General features: G+C 35.4%; 1 protein-coding gene across 7 annotated transcripts in view; it reads right to left on the bottom strand.

Moving 5' to 3' along the window:
- The window catches only part of ANKHD1 (ankyrin repeat and KH domain containing 1), a 126,490-nt gene that overhangs the window by 11,738 nt on the left and 93,471 nt on the right, over positions 1 to 21,281 (bottom strand). For 5 of the 7 annotated variants that reach the window (XM_069104366.1, XM_069104361.1, XM_069104367.1 and 2 more), the window contains 7 exons: positions 20,948 to 21,123; positions 20,566 to 20,728; positions 18,539 to 18,634; positions 16,412 to 16,528; positions 12,506 to 12,680; positions 10,560 to 11,016; positions 8,926 to 9,072 (listed from right to left, as the gene is read on the bottom strand). In XM_069104366.1, coding sequence (XP_068960467.1) covers positions 8,926 to 9,072; positions 10,560 to 11,016; positions 12,506 to 12,680; positions 16,412 to 16,528; positions 18,539 to 18,634; positions 20,566 to 20,728; positions 20,948 to 21,123 — 1,331 coding nt within the window. The remainder of the gene's footprint in view (positions 1 to 8,925; positions 9,073 to 10,559; positions 11,017 to 12,505; positions 12,681 to 16,411; positions 16,529 to 18,538; positions 18,635 to 20,565; positions 20,729 to 20,947; positions 21,124 to 21,281) is intronic. The other 2 variants (XM_069104362.1, XM_069104364.1) reach the window with 1 other exon arrangement.

Here is a 21,281-nt window from a genome sequence, read left to right as displayed (position 1 = left end):
CTGGCCGCCCCTGAACACTATACTCTTAAATAAAATATTCTGATTAAGGCAGGGTGAGGCAGGACTATAACTTCCCTCATTCTGGTCACCATGCTTCTCAATGCAGCCCAAAAGTGCATTAGCTTGTCTGACACACATCATACTATTAACTCATATTGAGCTAGCTGTCCCATAAAACCTCCAGATCTATTTTGAGACAAACTCTTCTACAAAGAAATTTCTCCAATATTTTACTTAAGAAGTGGATTTTTTTAACTCAGATGTTAGATTTATTAACATTAAAATTTCAGCTATTAGATTTGGACTGATGGTCTAGACCAGGACATCTTAAGCTTTTTTCACTCAAGACCCCTTCATCATTTCTTAAATTGTGGGTCGCTGACCCCATGTATTTCTATTTTTTAATTTATGTTGTTATAGTTATTGAGAATATATTTTTCTTTTTTTTTGCTTTTTGGAGGGCAATTAGGAGTAAGTGACTTGCCCAAGGTCACATGGCTAGTTTTTTTGGTGTGTGTGTGTGTGTGTGTGTTAAGTGTCTGAGGCCAGATTTGAACTCAGGTCCTCCTGACTCCAGGGCCGGTGCTCTATTCACTGCGCCACCCAGCCACCCTGAGAATATATTTTTTCTGATTCTGCTTACTTCATGTTACGTCAGTTCATCTAAGTCTTCCATGCTTTTTTAGTACCTATCAGAGTCATTACTTTCTTATAGTATAATAATATACCATTACATTTTTTTTTGTACCACAAAAAGTCTAGCCATTCCTCCAATATAAAACCTCTACGTTGTTTCCAGTTCTTTGTTAACAGTAGAATGTGCTAGTACAAATACTTTAGTGCAGAGGGGGCCTTTCTATATCTATGATACCAAATTTGTTTTCTTGTATTAGGTAGGGCCTGTAGTTTACCTTGCTTACTACCCAGAATTTTTATAGTATAGCTATCTGAGGCTGTGTTTTATTACTGGCTCCATTCTTGGGTCTGTCTCCTATGAAATTCTAAATTCTTGCTCTTCTGCCAATATTGCTTTCCTATGGTATAGCTTTGTAGGCATACAAAAATTATTTTTTCCATATTCATTCTTTTTTAGTTTAAGACTTTTAGGTTAAGTTAGCAAAACTCCAGTAAAATATGTGATCAACCCTTATCAGGTGTACTTCATTCCTTGCCAGCAGTCTGTTGTTGCTATTTTTAAAAGCCAAGATTCAGAAATCCAATCTTATTTTCAGATACCAGTTTCTTAACCTAAACAGTGCCTGGCATTTTGGGTTGGGTGATTAATAAATACTTGTTGACCAGATTTAACTAGTTTACATAGCAAATCTTCTCTTTTTCTGAAGTCTCTGAGGTAACTGATAGGATTTTCTTATAAATTATTTCTTCTGGCAATATCATTTGTACTTGAGTGAATCACCAGAGGCAGAGAATAGTAATATAGTTTGAGAAGCCTTGGAAAATTCTCTGTCAAATCTTGGATGCATACTTGATGAAAACAGCAGACCCCTCGTTAATCAGGTTGTCAAAGAGGTATCAAAGGACTTTCTCCATAGGGAGTCACAAAACATCACCACTTATCATCCTTACTGGATGACCTTTAATTAACATCACCTGTGGATCCACAGCTTTATTCCTTACAGGACAAAGAGCTACTTAAACCTCAGAGGATGAAGCTCCTTCCTGTTGGTTAACTTCACGAGAGACATTAAGGTGGTACAATGGATTAGAGCACTGAACTTGTTTGTAGTCAGCAAGACTTGATTTGAAATTTTGCCTAAGATACCTATTAACTCTGTGACACAGGCAAGGCACTTAACCTCCTTCAGACTATAAATCCATATAATACTATGAAGTAAATATTCAGTGGTTGTCCAGTTCCCCTTTTCCTTCTGCATTACATTCTTCCACACTCTAATTTCATGGCATAAGTCAGGCATCCCTCTTCAGATCCTTTTTCTTCATGGTTTTTACAATGATGTACTTCAGCTTTTTATAGGAATACTTAATTACCCCTGGAAACCTAAAGAGTAGAGAAGCATCCCTTCCTAACTTTATAAAAAACAGATTTTTATTGACATATTTTGGCTTTATATCACCCAGATTTACCATTGCATCCATTTCTCTCTCCCTCCCAGTCATCGCTTATGATAAATAAGTTTTTTTTCAAAAGAAAAAGACAAAAAAATCAGCAAAACTGATCAACGCATCAAAAAATTCTGACGTCATATGCAATGTTGCACACCCATGGATTCTGACCTCTACAAAGGAGCAGGGGGAAGTGTCTTCTCATATCTCTTCTTTAGGGTCAAGCTTGTTCTTGAGGCATCTAGGTGGCATAGTGGATACAGTGCTGGACTTGGAATCAGGCATCAAAACACTTACTAGTTGTGTGACCCTGGCAAGTCACTTAACCTCTCCCAGCCTCAGTTCTCCTCATCTGTAAAATGGGGATAATAATAGCACCTACCTCACAGGGTGATTATGAGGAGCAAATGAGATAACATATGTAAAGCACTTTGCAAGCCTTAAAGGGCTATATATAAATGCTAGCTATCATTATTCTTTATAATTTTGCAACATGCAGTTTTGATTCTTTTGTGGTTGTTGCTCTTTTCATTTACATTGTTTCTGCCGCTGTGTTGTTTTCTTGGCTCTGCTACTTCACTCTGCATCAATTCATGGTAGTCTTCTCATGTTTCTCTGTATTCATCATGTTCATTGTTTCATACAGCAAAATAATAAAATGGTCCATTTACATTAACGTACCAAAATTTAACTCTAAGTGCTGACATAAATAATTTGACACAAAGCCTTTATTTTTGTCAATGTACTCCTCCTTAGATAGTATGGACATTTCATTCACTTTCTTTGCCTAATTTCAAACTGCTTTCCATGATGGTTCTATGAATTCATAGTTCCAGCAACAGTGCATTAGTGGTGACCGTTTCTCCATCTCCAACAAGGATTATTTCTGTCCTCTCATCACCTTGCCAGTTTGCTGGCAAAGGAAAACTCAAGGTTATTCTGATTTTTATTTATTATCAAGTAACCTTTCCTATTCTGAAGGGTGTGGACACAATTAAAATGTCCACCTTATAAAAATTATGGTAGCTTTAAGTACACTAACTTCCAGGTAATTTTACCTCCTTTCTCAAGGAGTTCAGCAACTCACTCACCATCTTCCTTTCTTTCCCAAATCCTGCCCTTATGCAAAAGAACTTTAATACCTACAGAGATGCTGCCTCATCTTCAATCCACCTCAGCTACACCAAGAAATGGTTACATATGAGATCTTGCTATTTCCTACAAGTGTTCCACTTGCCTAATTAAAAACTCTACATTCCCCTATCTGACTAAAACCTCCTATCATTCTACTTCTCCTTATGTTTTTATCTCTTACACCTATATGCCTCAGTACTTTTTCCAGATTGTTTATGCCTGCTATAATTTCTCCGCCTCCCTTACCAACCTCTACTGAATAGCCACTTCAAATGTACACTGTTCTCCGAAGCTTGAATTCCTTGCCCCACAATTCTGCCCTGTCCTATTGCTGCTCTTTACTTGCTGAACCTCAGCCCTAAACATCCCATAACTCACCTCCTTCTCCACTCTTCTCATTCAATGATGAATAAAGCTGGAGGAAGTTCCATAACTGTGCTGACGTGGTATACTGACAATTCATGTTACCCACCTTACAGTGTATGCCCTCATACTGGAGCAAGGCAGTCCTTTTATTCCTCCCAATTTAACTGCCTTATCTCATTTCTCAAAGAAGCTATTTAAAAACTTTTCTTGCCTATTTAAGTCCTTCATACTTCCTCCACCCCCTTTCTCTTTCACCAGAGGACTCTGACTCTTTACTTTTTGAAGCTACTTGATTTGGTCATTATTTTCTCCTACTCTCTACCTCAAAAACCCCTGACATTATCCTTTTCAGCCAAAGCAACTCCTTTACACGTACCCTGGACTTTATCACTTTTCATTTTCTCCAGCAGAAAGCATCCTCCATCATCTCACCCCCCTTTTGAATCTTTAATTTTTTGCTATTTTCTTCAAACATGACCAAATCTTCTCCATTCTTAAAAAATTCCACCCCCTACTAGGCTATGTATTTCTTCCCTCAGCCAAACTCCTTGAAAAAGTTGTCTCCTCTTGCCACCTCCATGTTCTCTCTTCTCATTCCTTAACTCTTTGCAATTTGGCTTCCAATCTCACCAATTCACCTGAAACAGCTCTTTTCAAACATACTAATAATCTCTCATAATTGCTAAATCTGATCATATTTTCTTAATATGAACTCTTCCCAACCCATGTGTTGCATGACACTGATGACTACCCTTCTCCTTCAAGACACTCTTTCCTTTCTAGGTTTTTATGGCACTACTCTTGCCTGATTAGCCACCTTCCTACTTGTCTGACTGCACCTTCTCTGTTTGCCCTATTGGATCAACATCTACATTATCTTCCTGGACTGTGGGTGTTTCCCAAGGTTATGTTCTGGACCTTCTCTTCTCTTTCTATACTTTCTGTCTTAGTGACCTCATCAGTCCCCACGGGGTTAGCTATCATTTCTATGAAGATGACTCCCAGATCTACCTAGTTATCTTTACCTCTACCAAACTTTAGTCCTGGATACCAAATGCTTACTAGAAATTTCAAACTGGATGCCCCTAAAACATCTAATGTTCAACATATCTTTTTTATTTTTTGCCTTTTGGAGGGCAATTGGGGTTAAGTGACTTGCCCAAGGTCACATGGCTAGTTTTTGTGTTTAAGTGTCTGAGGCCGGATTTGAACTCAGGTCCTCCTGACTCCAGGGCCTGTGCTCTATTCACTAAGCCACCTAGCCGCCCCCAATGTTCAACATATCTTAAAAGTGAACTCATTTTATCTTCCCCTAAATTCTTCCCTCTTCCAAACTTCCCTATTTTTGTTAAAAGTAACACCATTCTACCTATATCTCAGGTTTGTCATCAGCATTATCCAGACCTCCTCGCTTTCCTTCACTCTCTATATAATATTTAAGTTTTGCTGTTTCTAGCTTCATAAAAATCTACTGTACTCCTTCCCTCCTCTCCACTCCCACAGCTACCTTAGTTCAGTCCCTCATCACCTTGCCTCTTTCCTGGGTTATCCCAACAACTTAATTGGATCTCTCTGCCTTATCTCTCATCCTGCCTGTCCACTGCACTGCTGGGAAAGTGTTATTCCTTAAGTTCAGATCTGACCATGTGACTCTACTATGCAAGCAACCCTAGTGGTTTTCTATTGCCTCCAGAATAAAACACAATCCCCTCTTTTAGTTTTTTAAGTCTTACACATTCTGGCCCAACCACTCTTTCAGTCTCATTGTACATCACTCTCCCTCCTGCACTCCGCAAACCAGAAGTCTTCTTTCTGCTTTTCACTTAAGACCCTCTATATTCTCTCTCAGTGCTTTTTGCACTGACTGTCTATCCTCCATCCCTGGAAGGGAGGGATCCTCCCTATTTCTCTCTTTTCCCATCCTTACTTTTACCTCATAGGTCCCCCCCACCCTTAAATTTCCTGAATGAAATTTCTCCTAATCCCTCTCTTTCAAGCTGTGTTTCTGTCAAAAGTTAAACAGTATGTTCTCAGTGGCCTCATCCTGAAACCTCCCTGATATCTGGGGTTTCCTCTCCCTGGAATAGACGTACATTGATATTGTCTTTTCACCCCAGAATATTTCCCCCTCTCCCCCCACAATCCCATTACTGGTCTCTTGTTCCACTGTGAGTTCTTTCTGGAATTTCCATTTTGGGGAGGGGCTTGGGGACAGACAACCTTCATTCCTCCCCTCCCTTTGGTTTTTCTGGAATTCCATACCCAGTTTTCAACTCAGGTACCTTTAACCCTCTCACATTCCCTCCCCTGTGATTTTCAGTTCCTTTTTGTGTATTGTGTTCTCTCATTATTATATAAGCTCTTTGAAGGCAGGGACTTTCTTTTTGCTTATATTTGTATCTCTAGCACTTTTAGCACAGTGCCTGGTACAAAATAAGCACTTAATAAATGCTTGTTGAAAGCTTGACAAATGTCCTCTCTCCAAAACTGTGTGTGTGCATTTATTAACTCTTGAGCAGGTTTGCACAATCTGTCCCCTGCAAAAGGATTTTGGGTGACCTGTCAAAAATGTAGAGGATGTAAATACGGGTCTGTACAACATACCCAAGGGTTGTACGTTGTGTGGGTCTGCTTTAGAGTTATGTTGTATATATTTTTATATGTACTTATATATACTTTTATGTGTACTATATCCCTTGTTGGATGTAAATTCATTACAAGTACAGATTATTTGGTTCTTTGAACCTGTATCCCATCCAGCTAGTATAGTGTGACGCACATATAAGTATTTAGTTAATATTTGTCAACAAATGATGAAGAATATTACTCACTTCCTAAAGGTGGTGATCAAAAGGTGCAGATACATTGATTTTTTGTACATGGACACTGTAAGGATTCATTTTGCTTTACAATTCTATTTTTTACAAGGGTCCCTCCCCTGCTTCCTTTCTCTCCATTAGTTCCAGGGGAAAGAGGTAGGGATGTTAGCAATATGAAGCAAAAACAATCAAACAATAAACCACTGTTGTAATATTTTTTTAAAAAATGCATAGATGAGAACATAAGTAATTTCAGAAGGAGGAAAACAACACATATAATTCATATACTTCAGCAAGCAGTGTGAAAAGACGATTCATAGTTTCACATAGAATATTCTTTTTGTGTTCTGATATGTGTACAGAAATACAAGTCTCTTTTTGGTGTTTAAGTTCAGAATAAAAATGTTAAAAAATTTGTTGATTAGTATTAGTGATTTATTACAGTATTCTATCATATAACTGTTAATAGTCTGTAATTCTTTTGAGAACTATCAGATCTTAGTTTTTGAGTTCTCAGTTGGGGAAATCGTTTTTGGTCTTATTTCTTTCTTTGAGTTGTCTGTCTGTATCTTGGTTAAACTCTAATCAGAAATATTTGATAAAAAGATTTCTTCCCAGGCAACCTAGGAATACTTTATCTTAAATATGTTAATTTGTTTGTGCAATAGTTTTCTATTTCATGTAGCAGAAATCCTCTATTTTATATTTTGAAATTACCTCTATCCTTGTCTGGATATTCCTTACCTGTAGCTGTGAAAGTTATAGGATTTGCTTCTCTTTTAATAGTATCATCTTTAATACTCAGATCATCTATCTACTTTGAATTTATAGTGGAATACAATACAAGATATTGATCCAAGCTTCCCAAACAAGTTCTTATCAAATATGGAACTCTTTTCTAGGTAAGGTGTATTTATAGCTTTACGGATAACATTTGATCACTGAGTTCAGTTATTTCTATTCTTCCTTGTCTAGTCTGTTCCACAGATCTACTTTTGTAAAAAAAAATTTTAACAGAGCCAAATGGTTGTGTTGATTACTACTTTTTAACATGGTATGGAGTTCAGAAGTACTGTTCTTCCTTCATTTCTATCTTTTTTCATTATATACAGTTCTTACTTTCTCTAAATTCCCATTACACAAATTTGACTTTATATACAGAATTCTCAAAGAAATTCATATTCCAAAAAATACCTGTTGACTTTACTGTACACTACTGTATTTTCTCTTTCCCCCAACTCCTGTCTTTTAGCTTAGTATTCCCTGGCATCCCTCACCTTCACCAAAAAAACCCAACCACCCTAAAAAACAGAGTCTCTAAATGAAAGCAGAAGAATGGACATGTGGAGAGAATAGCACTGCTCTCATGGTGTGAAGGGGGTGCATGGGGAGAGGGGGTGTTGGTTTGAGCCCTCTAGCATAGAGAAAGGAGACCTTTACTCCACTCTGCCCACCCAACAACCACCTATCTGTCTTTCATCCACCTGCAATTCTGTTCCCAGCCCCTATCTGTCACCTGTCATCTCCTAAGTCTATGATCAAAACCCAAGCATCTGCCACCCGCATATTATTCCTCTTGGTTTCAGCCAGGTCTTTATGTGGCTGGCCTTGGCTCCCATCTGTTTCTCTATTTTCTAATCCCAAATTTTGGGGTTTTTTTGGTCTTTGTATTCCCAACACCTAGGCAGTACATAGCAAAGCTGAACCTTTGATCCCACTGATAAGGCATTCATTTTCTGGCCCTATGACTTTGCTCTGGCTTTCATTCCATCTTCTTTCAGCTATCTTCAACCCTGTCACCACTGGCTCCTTCCCCAAAGCCTAGAATCATGCTTGAGTCTCTTTAATTCTAAGAAATCACCTAACCCTTCTAGATGACCTGGCTATAATCCTCTATCTCTCTTCATAAACAGTTGTTACCTCCTCCACCTTTCCAGCATTATTTCGTATTATTCCTGCTTACAGACACTCAAAGCAAACATGGTTCAGATTCTATGTCTGAAATGCTGTCCCTCCATATATTTAGTTAATCAATTCCTTTCAAGATGAAATCAAATGTCACCTCTCCAAGAAGACTACCCTGATCCCTCTCTTTAGGAACAACTGTCCTTTAAGACCTCAAAAAGTTAAAAAAAAAAAAAACTTCTCTCTCTAGTGCATGCATAATGTAATACTGTATGTTAGAGTCATCTGTATTTAATGTCTTATCCCTCCCCTCTACTAGGCAGTAAGATCCTCGAAGGCTGAGATTTAGCTAAATTTTGTATCTTCCCTGGCTGCAAAATATTTTTTTAGAGAGCAATAAACACAATTCATAAGGTACTGTGGCCTACTCTCCCCCAAATCTCTTCTATTACTTTTACTGTTTATAAAACAAAAGCACATGCAATATTTCAATTCTGCCACAATTAGGATGTATCATGATTAAGTATAACATTTCAGTTTAAAATAATAATTCATTATGTAAATCTTAAAGAGTCCTTAACATTTATGAATGTTAAATTATAAAAATAAACTTTACCTTCGCACAACTTCTTTCCAGCCTTCTTCTCTTTTCTGGCCTCTCTTAGGACTGGTAAGATTTAGCTTTATGTTTGGAGAACTCACAGGCAATGACACTGATTTATAGTTTGTTGACAATGAATTAGGATTAACTTCACCTTCAAGTCTGTAAAGATAAAATGACTCCTTGTAATAATAGCAAAATAAAGCAAACTCTCTGAAGACTAAATCAAGATGGATATTAGCAATATATGATTAGACAGTCAATAAATGTCATAAAATCACTGAGCTGGAATTGATCTTAAAGAACAGTTATTTAAATGTCTTCTCCTCTGTCCCCAAGTGTATATGTGAATAAATAAGTTCACAGAGATTGTGACTTATCCAGGGTCACATAATTTAGTGGCAGAGGTAGAACTAAAACAAGGTTCTCCTGATTTTCAAATATTTATGGTATCATATACTTCTTAATACTTCAGATTTGAGAGGCTGTATCATACAAAGATTGATGGACATGATTTAAAGCTTGCTACATCAAATGTTTAACTACTAATGCAGAAAAAGAGGTGCAAATACTCCAATTTAACAGCTAGAAATGAGACTCAATGTATTTTTATACAAAGCAGTACACTGTAGGTGTCAAAACAGGTTTGCTTGTCAACTATACAGGCAAAGAAAACTATAGCAAGATTAAAGAGTACTTATATTATGACTTTAGAGAATTTTCACAAATTCTTCTTGGTTCAAGTCACCAGGAATAATTTGTTAGGAACCGTTTTATTCCCTAAATCACAAGAGTGGAATATGCTGGAGGGGAGGGGGGGACAGAGACAAGTTTTTTGATTATGTTTTGAACAGAGATGACAATCTGGTAAATTTGATCGTTGGATACCTTTTGACCCAGCAATACCACTTTTAGGGCTGTATCCGAAAGAGATCATACAAGTGAGAAAAGGACCCATATGTACAACAATATTTACAGCTGCTCTTTTTGTGGTGGCAAAGAAATGGAAATCAAGGGAATGCCCATCAATTGGGGAATGGCTAAACAAGTTGTGGTATATGAATGTAATGGAATACTATTGTGCTATAAGAAGTGAGGAGCAGATGGACTTCATAATATCTTGGAGAGACTTATATAAACTGATGCTGAGTTAGGGGAGCAGAACCAGGAAAACATTGTACACAATTATAGACACATCGTATCTATGAAGACTGACTTTGATAGACTGGGCTCCCCTCAGCAATGCAAGATTATAAGACAACTCCAAAGGACTCATGATGGAAAAGGTTATCCACATCTAGAGAAAGAATTACGGTGTCTGAATGCAGACTGAGGCAAACTACTTGCTTTCTCTCTTTTTCATTTTGTTTCTTTTTCCTTGTTGTTATTCATTCCATTAGTTATAATTCTTCTTTACAACTTGACTAATATTTAATGTGAAGGTATATGTAGCATCTGTATTGGTTTGCATGCCTCCATGGAGGGGGAGAGAGGGAGAAAATTTGGAACTCGAAAACTTGTATAACTGAATGTTGTAAACTAATAGTAAATAAATTAAAAAAAAATTGATTGTTGGTATTCAACAAAGCATCAAGGTGGAAAGGAAAATCAAGCTAAAGACTGAAGAAATTAGGAATAAAAAAACTCACCTTGTTTGAATTTTGGAAGTAGTAGTGCTGGTCTTTTCTTCATGGGAATGAATTAACAGTGATGTATATTTTCTATCACCAGATGAATTTACATCCATTGTGAAGTTTAACTCTTGGCTTTTACCACCACTGCTACTCTCACTGTTACAATCTGTGCTATCCAGGTTATCAGAATCACTATTTCCACCTGCACCACCACCTCTTGGTTCTCCATTTATTTTATTTTTATCTGCCTTTTGTTGTGCAAGAGATATATGCTGATCTGGCAAAATTAAATGCACAGTTGGAGGTGTCTCTTTTGTTTTGTTTTTCTTATTTTTTCGATTGGTGCTGGGGGTTGTTACCACATTAGCCCTCTTTTTCCCAAACACATTGGTGAATGTAGTAGATGTGGCAGAGATCCCAATTGTAGTGGTAGTGGTTGCACTAGGAGGCTCTATGGGAACTTCTTGCTCTGCTAAATAAAGATGAATAAATAAATATTACGCTCAAAACATGAGTTTCAAAACAGCATACAGTCAATGGCAAATAAGTCTGAAAATCAAGACATTGTTAATAGTTTTATTTTCATAAATTTCCACTATATAAGGAAATCCTTGTTACTATTAGAACTAATGTACTAGGCACACTCTAAACCTAATTTGATATGAAAAACAGAGCTTATTAAAATTTCCTAGTCATATTTACCAATATGCTCTTAGGTAACAACTGTTTGAATTCAGAATTAAAAACACACCTGGAAAAGTAGTAGTATTTTAGAACTACTATCCAAACAGAGCACAGTACAGCCATTTTGCTAATATAAAAATACTGTTAAAGAGCTATACCCTAACGTTATGGCCTCCAAAGACCCAACCACTGGGTTCTGTTCTGCCCCAGGGCTAGCAACTTTGAATTAAGTGAAACTGCACACTCTATTTTGGGCTCTGAAAACCTCTTAACGAATGCCTCTGAATAGTTGTCCTGCTTCTCTATATGTGCAATGCCTCTTAGCTTCTGAGTTGGGTTATTGAGAAGAACGTGAGGAGGGGAAGTGGCTGATTCTTTTTAAAAAAAAATTTTGTTTGAGAACATAACTTTTCATTTTTAATATTTTAAAAAATAATCTTTATTTTCTAATATAGACCCCTCTCCTTACAGAATGAGCCATCCCTTGTAATAAAGACAAGGAATGAGAAGGAAAAAAGATAAAGAAAAAGAAAATTCAGCAAAATGAAGCAATACTTCAAACTGAGTTTGACAGCATGGGTACTGTTCTATACTGGTAGTTATCTTACCTCTTCTTTTCCAGTGAAGGAAGACATATATTTTTGCATTTCATCTAGGAGGATAGGCTTGATAATTACAATTATAAAGCACAGCACATAACTTTTTGCAAAGGGGTTTACTGTACTTTTTCAAACTACTTTTGCCTATTTTCCCATTCTTGTTTCTTTCCCTGATTTTCTAGTTTCTATATTAACTAAAAATGTTACAAGGTATTTAAAATATTCACTTCACCAGGAGAACAATTTATGAAATTACTACAGTTACAACATAAACACAAATAACTCTGAAAGATTTAAGAGGTCTGAAGAGAGCAATGAATAACCAAAATTTTAGAGGACTGATGATCAAGTTTACTGCCCATCACATAACAGAGGTGATAGACAGAAGAGTGTAGGATGAGATATATATTTTCTGGACATCATGAATATGGAAATTTATTTTACTTGACTATGTATATTTGTTATAAGAGTTTTGTTTTTCTTTCCTTTTTTTCAGTGGGTGGGAGATGAGAGGGAGAAAAAATAATTTTTTTAAATAAAAAAAGTCATTATAAAAAGTATCTGTAAAATTAAGAATTAGTTATACATCATGGTGAGCTATTAGAAAAAAATATAAAAACGATAAAGATAGACAAAAGAGAATTTTAATCACTTTAAAAAAGATGTACTATCACTTACCTTCATCATCATTCTCCTCTTCATCATCATCTTCCGGTAACTCTAAATTTTCCTTAGGTTTGTTTTCTTCATCTTCTTCCTGCTTTCTTTTTTGTTCCTCTTTCTTCTTTTTTCTTTTTTCCTTTCTTTTTTCTCTCTTAGCTGCAAGAGCCTGTTTTCTGCTCTCCTCTCTTGACTGTAAAGAAAGCAATCATGTAATGTTACCAGTGACTTGGTAAATATTATTTTAAAAGTATATAAAAGATGCTCATTATAGTACTGTACATGGGATTTTAAAAAAGATATAATTTTTACAACTATTATGAAAGCATTTGTTCATTTCTTTAGGATGGGGGCCCCATGAACACTAAAAAAAATGCACTGTAAAAATGCTAACAAGAAGAGGTAATACTGAAAACGTGTACCAATTTTTAAAAAACAATCCACAATCCTGACAATATTTCAGTTTATGGATTACACTGATACTGTAAAAATATAATTTCCACATTATAAAAATACAATTTCCACCAAAATTAATATAAAAGCAACTCTGAAACATTAAGCTGCTGTGTTCCATCTCAGGAAACAGCTTGAGAAAGGATAGGTCATCATCAACTTGTTTCTTCTAGAATCATTAGAAGGATTATAGTGGAATTTCCCCTGAATTCTACTTCAGACAGCAAAGTAAGAAATTAAAATGTTTTAATACCAGTAAAAAAAAATTGCGTTTATCAAAAAGAGAAAAGATAAAAACATAAAGCCTAAATGATCAGTTCTTCTGAAAAAGTCTTCAAGAAAATATAGCCCTCATTCATACTTATTTTTTTAACTATAGAAGTGTCTTTTCCCCAAAGATAAAGATAAATGTTTTTCTTTCCCCCCCTTTTATAGGCAGCTAAGTGGCAAAGTGAATAGAATGGTGGACTTAGGGGGTCAAAAAAGACCAAAGGTTAGATCCTGTTTTCAGACGTCTATTATTCATTTCACACTTAGTCTCTGCTAGTCTCATTTAACTTGTCTTTAAAATGGGCAAAATAATGGCCTCTAACTCAAGATCAAATTATATATGTAAGGTGCTTTGCAAACCATAAAGCATTATACATAAATGTTAACTACTGCTTTTTAAAAAACAAATAGTCATGTTTTTTTTTTTACTTCACTTACATTTCCCAGTAAATCACTCTCATTCTCCTCCCTTATAATAAGAATAAAAAAGGGCGGGGGGGAAAAAGACCAGCAAAATTAAAAAGCATGCTTAAAAAGTCTGACTATTATAATACAAAATTCCATTCCCATACCCCTACCACTTAAAAAAAAGTTCATTTCAACAAGCATTTATTAAGCATGTATTGTTTACTAGGCACTGGAGATAGAGACAAAAACCATATAAGTCCCTGCTCACAAGGAGCATATATTTAAAGTCATTGTCATCTTCCTCCTCCTCCTCCTCATAATGATAATAATGACAACATTTATATAATGCTGATGATTTATAAAAATACATTACATATATTATCTCTCACATATTTGTTATATATAATGGAGACACATTAAAAGCATGCTCATCGAAAAGTTTTTGTTAAACAAGGATATTCACTCTTGCCATGTCTATCAGTTTTAGGAATCTTAGCAAATTGCAGTTAAATCATGAAAAAGAAAGTGAAGGAAGGAATAAGCATCTGTAATAAAGAAATCAAAATTTCTTTATTTGAAGATGACATAATTATATGCCAAAAAAAAATCTAAGAAAGTAACCAAAAAGATGGAGGTAACAAATTACCTTAGTAAAGTATCAGGATACAAGATAAACTTACAAATATAATCTGTGTTCCTATATACTACCAATAAGAATAAAAAAAACTGATGGAAAGAGAAAGAACCTCTATAATAACAAATTAAATAAAATATCTAACACTATCAAGACATATAATAGACATACCCCTAAATAAAAACAACCTCAAAATGATTTTGACTGAAATCAAGGATGAAGCCAACAAATAGAGGGATACAGGGGCAGCTAGACGGCGCAGTGAATAGAAAACCAGCCCTGGAGTCAGGAGGACCTGAACAAATCCGGCTTCAGATACTTAACACAAAAACTAGCCATGTAACCTTGGGCAAGTCACTTAACACCCAACTGCCCTCCAAAAAGCAAAAAAAAAGAGGGATACAAGTCCACTCATATACTTATATCAAGCAAATGTAGTTTGGGAAATACTGGCACTTTAACCAACAAACATTTATTTACTATTAAATTTTTTTTACCTTTTTCTTTTTGGAGGGCAGGGCAATTGGGGTTAAGTGACTTGCCCAAGGTCACATGGCTAGTAAGTGTTAAGTGTCTGAGGCTTGATTTGAACTCAGGTTCTCCTGACTCCAGGGCTGGTGCTCTATTCACTGTGCCACCTAGCCATCCCTCCAACAAACATTTAACAAAATATAAATCAACATTAATACTAATTTAAAGTAGTCATAAACATTTATATAGAAAAATGATGGGTAAGAATATAAAAAAATAAAAAGAAAGTTACAGGACATAAGCACTACTATATCTCAAAATGTACTATATAAAGCAATAACTTTAACAAATTGTCATATACCAGCAAAAGAGTATCAAAATAAATTAATAGAGCAGAACTCAGAAATAGAACCCACTGTACATATACAAAAGTTGTGTTTGATAAACACACATTTTCTAGGTAAGAGAAGCAATATTCAATAAAAACTTCTAAGAAAGCTGGAGAACAAAAAAAATGAGTACACAAGACTGTATACCATACAAAACAAACTAAATGGATCAAGTATGGAAATATTTCTTTATAAATTATAACAAGTTCATCAATTATAGTCTATCACCCATTAAAATTCTGATTTATGGGGCAGCTAGGTGATACAGTAAATACAGCATGAGCCCTGGAGTCAGGAGGACCTGAATTCAAATTCCATCTCAGACACTTAACACTTACTAGCTGTGTGACCTTGGACAAGTCACTTAACCCCAACTGCCCTGCCTTCCCCCTCCAAAAAGGAGAAAAAAGAAAAGAAAAAAGAAAAAAAAGATTCTGATTTATTGATAATATTAAATACAACCATGTCAACAGTCTTTGAAATTCTTATTTACCTACAAGAAGCATGAGCTAGATTAGAATGGGGGTATACTGGAGTGGCCAGGTGGCGCAGTGAGTAAGAGCACCAGCCCTGGAGTCGGGAGTCCCAGGATCGGTTCTGGCCTCAGATACTTAGCACCCACACAAAATAACTGGCCATGTAACCTTGAGCAAGTTACTTAACCCCAATTGCTTTAGGAAAAAAAAAAAGAATGTGGGTATACTTAAAGGGATTTCAATGCTTTGTTAAAAATAAAAATAAAGGGGTGGCTAGGTGGCATAGTGAATAGAGCACCAGCCCTGGAGTCAGGAGGACCTGAGTTCAAATCCAGCCTCAGACACTTGACACACTTACTAGACGTGTGACCTTGGGCAAGTCACTTAACCCCAATTGCCTTCAAAAAAAATAAAAATGGTAATATACAGAATTGATGTGTCATAAACCTGAGTTATAAGGCAAACCAGCTGATCCTTTTAATATGAATTTAATACCCTTAAACAAAGAAATTATTTAAGAGATCACTTTATAATTTAGCCCTTACAGCAATCTGTTTTCAAGTTATTAAATTTTCACTAAATTACTACCTAGACTAATTATTAAAACTATGGATCTAGAAGTACCACTTGGCAAATATGTTGCTTGTTCTAAAAGGTGAATCCTTTTGCTTTATTCTTAAATTGTTTGCTAAGTACTACATGTCAAAATATTTCCTAAAACGATATGGTTGGTAATACAGCAATAAATTCCTTTAAAGCATTTTATTAGAAGACTGTAGCATTATTTTGTTATCCCAAATAGTATCACTATTTCCCTGTTTACCTTTTCTAGATCGAGCTCCTTCAGCAGGATACTTGCATTCTTATTTGCTTCAGCAGCTTGCTGGTCTTTAGCTTTCACAATTGTCTCAACACACTGGTGACATTTTTTCAACAATTCCTAGGATGGGGAAAAAAAAAAAAACCTAAATAATTGTGGAATAGCGCAAATAAAACTTAGAGCATAGTTTTGCATAGGGTCCAGAGAGAAAAGTGAAAATTCAACCATGTGGGTGGCAGTCTTTCTTCAAAATAAGGAGCAAATAAGCATTTTATTAACTTGAAATAAATGACTTTCTTACTTTTTTCAAAGCCATTCAAAAACACATTTTTGCACCATGAAATGTAATGATTTTCAAATACAGAAGTTTCCCAACAGCCCAGGCAATGTAACACAGAACAAGAAGGATGAAAGGCTCTCTGTTTTAGATTCATCTTGCCCACTCTGGAGGCAGAAAAAAGACACAAAGGGCGAGGACCTATAATTTCTGATTTCATGACCCATCACAATCTGTTTAGAATGTTACATGATAGCAAAAGTTTTGAAATACACCTCTAGGGTACAATATTAGGTACATTAAGGAACAGAACCATTTCCTAATAAATGTAAGTAGTTTCAGAAAAGGTATCACCATCTAAAACTCTCCATATCTTATCTGGCTAAACTAATTGGTGTAGGGAAGTCATGATGAAGAAACTTCCTCCTTCAAGGCAGACAGACAACTGCTCTATAATGTACAGTTTTAGAGGGATCTTTAGAAACACACCCCATAGAGCAGATGCATCAAACTAAAATAGAAATGGGGGCCAATAAATTGTATATAAGGATCCCTGTGGGGCTCAAATTGACTTATCTTTAAAATTTAATGTTTTATATATATAAATATATATTACTGCATTTCAATGTATTATGTCAAATATTTTCCAATTACAGTTTAGTTCAGGTTACATTATGTGCTTTTGACACCTCTGGTCTATAGCAGTGACAGGGTATGCAACTAGCCAATAGTCAGACAGTATGTTTGAGACTCAGGACTTGAATGAACATTTTCTTTTTTTTTTTTTTTAAGCAATTGGGGTTAAGTAACTTGCTCAAGGTTACATGGCCAGTTATTTCTGGGTGTGGTTCTAAGTGTCTGAGCCCGGATTTGATCCCAAGTCTCCTGACTCAGGGGCTGGTGCTCTTACTCGCTGAGCCACCTGGCTGCCCCGTTGAATGAACATTTTCATAAGTTGTGACCATCTTTTTAACTTCTCTGGCTATTATAACGGAGTAAGCAGTACTACATATAGAACAGGGTAATAAACCAGATGACACAGTCATTATAATAGGAAAAAAAATCTTGCATAGGAAAAAAAATCTCAAAATACTTTATGAAAGGATTATCTGTAACTTACAAATGAGTCCATTAAAAGAGAAAAGTGAAGGGAAATGGCTTAATAAATATTGGTATGTGAATATAACAGAATACTCTTGCATTATAATAAACAACTTAATATGTTCAAATTAATATGAAAAGACTTGCATGAACTGATGCAAAGAAAAAAGAACAGAGAATATATGCACAAATACTACAATAATGTAAATGAAGACAGCACTAAAAGGCAATAATTTAGATCAACCGCAGTGACAATGTTGGCTCAAGAGGACCAACGATGGAACAATTTCCTTTCTCTTAGTAGAGTGGTGGTATTCAATACATACAGGATATTTCTCAATCTGTTGGTTATAATTATTTTATGAAACAGTTTTGCCCTTTTCTTGGGGGGTAGGGTGGGGGGGAATAAGTAAATAAAGGCTTTTGGAAGGTTATTATTGGGAAGTGATAATCATGTTTAAGATAGAATACATCAATAAACCTTTTTAAAAATAAAGTTAATTTGGGGTGGCTAGATGGAGCAGTGAATAGAGCACCGGCCCTGGAGTCAGGAGGACCTGAGTTCAAATTTGGCCTCAGACACTTAACACTAGCCATGTGACCTTAGGTAAGTCACTTAACCCCAATTGCCCTGCCTCCCCCCCCTCCAAAAAAAAAGTTGATTTGCCAATAAAAATAGAATCTCACTCTACTATAGTTTGGTAACACTTCTACAGGGGAACAATGGTTCAAAATCATATTATTACACTTACCTTATCAGTGATAGTTGCTATGTATCTCATGCATTCAATATCGGAAGGAAACTGATTGACTTCTTTCACCAAATACTGCACAACTTTTACATGGCCCTATGGAAAAAGAACATATGAAAATGTCTTCAACTTTTGCCTTAAGTGCAGAAAAATTTATGAGTGAATGAAAATGAGTGGTAATTAGTTACAGAGAATAACTATCTGTTTCAAAATGAGATTAGGAAATTAAACGTATCCTATTTATAGAGAGAAGATAACTACAAAGATATTTCATGGACTATGGTAATTTTTCCTGGTTTCAGTCATCTAGTTATAACCAAATGAAGATAGAAATAGATTCTTGTAAGAAACAATGTGATCTTGAATTAATAAAATAAGTTAAATAAAAATTTGCCTTTTGAAACAAGCCTACTGTATCTAAACTGTTATTATCTATTTTATTTCTTTTTAGTGAGAGGAACTATAGACTTGTTTCTGGGAAGTAATTTAAAAATTTCTTAAAATTTTATTTTCCTGTTTCAAATAAAATTTCCAATAAAAGTACATACACTATCTGAGGGAATATTTGAAAACAAATTTACTAAGGATACCGAGGAACATAATGCAATCATCTACACGGCTGACAAATATGATTTCTTTAAAGCTATTTCATAAGTTTCAATATTTCCTTTCCTTCCTGTAGTAAAAGTTGCTCTACAAGGAACAAATAAAAATCTGTCTTGCTACTAAGTCAATTTACAAAATAGCTTGTAGAAAAAACATGTTGCAATGGCTTATAATGACAATTTATCAAAATGTAATAAGAAACTGGACTTCATTAAATGAGGAAGAGTAAGTCCTCATATATAATAGCTACTTTTTTCTCCTCCCTCCCACCCTACTTCTATCAACTTAAAGCTCATCTAACATTTTTTCTTAGATATGACGTTTTCCATATGGCAATATTATAACATGGCCAGTTGTAGTTGGTTTCTAGTTATTTTCTAAATGACATAAAAAGCAGTAACATGCTGAGAATATTTGTGCTTCAGAACCAATTTATCTTTCAGGTACTTGGCATTCAGAGTCTCATTGAATTTGGAACTGTAAGGATTGAAGAGATCATCTATTCCAATACCCTTTTTTTATATGAAGAAACTGAGCCTTAGAGAGATTAAGTGACTTATACAATCATATAGCTAGTAAGCAGCAGAACAAGGATTGAAATCTAAGTCTCATGGCTCAGCTACTTCACCACAGTGGCTCTAATCCATGCTCATTTGGGCTATCATTCCCTTTAAAAAAATTACTCAGTGTTCCCCTGGAAATCTTTAACAGTTTTTTGAAATCTGAATCATTTCTAAAAATATGAATTTTTTAAAAATGACATATTAAATTTAATAATTTATTGTAAATTTGTGGTTTTTTTCCTTATATTCAAATTTTGATGATGGAATATTGATTGCACCATGTAACTGTATATTACAGTACTGTAAACAAGTCATATGCATGTATTCCTGCTGATGCAAGCTGGACTTCCTGATCTCCTGCCAATACTTGCTTATTAAGAACTGTTGGCAGATTTGACCACTGATTGGTTATAACTTGCATTTTGTGTGTTTATTTGGAAAATAATGTAATCACTACGACTTTAACTGTATTACACAATGGATGAAACATGTACAAATGATTTTTTTTTTTTTTTTTAGCAATTGGGGTTAAGTAACTTGCTCAAGGTTACACGGCCAGTTATTTCTGGGTGTGGTGCTGAGTATCTGAGCCTGAATTTGATCCAGGTCATCCCAACACTGGAGCCGGTGCTCTTACTCGCTGAGCCACCTGGCCGCCCCTTACAAATGATTTTTTAAAAATTTTCTTCTGTTTTTTCCTTATGCTTCTAATGCCCCCTTATTTTTATTCAATTGCACCTGAGACTACTACCACTCTCTCTGGATCATTCCATAGTCCCCCAGGGGGCGATATTGACCACTTTGAGAATGTCTGATTAATAAATTTTCTATAAAATCTAGTTTTTCATATCAAATCACCTTGCGAAATGCTGACATGAGAGGTGTAATCTTTCGGTTATCTGCAGCATCCACATCAGCACCTGCTTGCACAAGCAACTGAACCACATCAAAGTGACCACCATTTGCTGCCAGCCACAGTGGTGTGTTTCCTTTCTTGTTACGAACATCAATATGGGCTCCCCTATAAAAATCAAGAATATATTTAATATAGTTATATGCCTGGTTGAAAAATGAATGAATTTTTCTAGTGTTCTCTAAAACCTTTTATCAGATACTATGAAATGATTTGGAAACAGCCTTCCTTAAAGAACTTAGGAAAAATATAAGCACTGTAATTAGAATTAAAGGGCTTAGCAAAAGAGAAACAGATTATTCATGCATCAACAAAACCTGACTTCACCTATTGATAAGTAGCTCGCAGAATTTGTAGTGGCCTTTATCTGCTGCTATTGTTAAAGCTGTATCTCGTGAAGAAGGCACAGGAGGAGCATTGACATCTGCTCCTTTATCTAGGAGAACTCTTCCAACTTCCGCATATCCTCCTGAAGCTGCTTCCATCAAAGGGGTAAGGCCAGTCTGAGTAAAGAAAAAAATGTTATGTTAGCACAAGCTAGTATGGCTTACCTTTTATTTTATTTTTCAAAGGTTAAAAAATCAAACAATAAAGTTTTAGTTCTAGTGATTAAGTTAAGCATGACTCATTCTGGATATAACACCAATATATTAGAGAACAT

Source organism: Petaurus breviceps, unplaced genomic scaffold, assembly GCF_028583685.1.
Source record: "Petaurus breviceps papuanus isolate PSGF00001 unplaced genomic scaffold, PetGlider_PUasm1.0 685, whole genome shotgun sequence".
In the NCBI taxonomy this organism is placed as follows: Eukaryota; Metazoa; Chordata; class Mammalia; order Diprotodontia; family Petauridae; genus Petaurus; species Petaurus breviceps.
The sequence above is the reverse complement of the archived record's forward strand: the minus strand, read 5'-3'. Positions and strand labels throughout refer to the sequence as shown.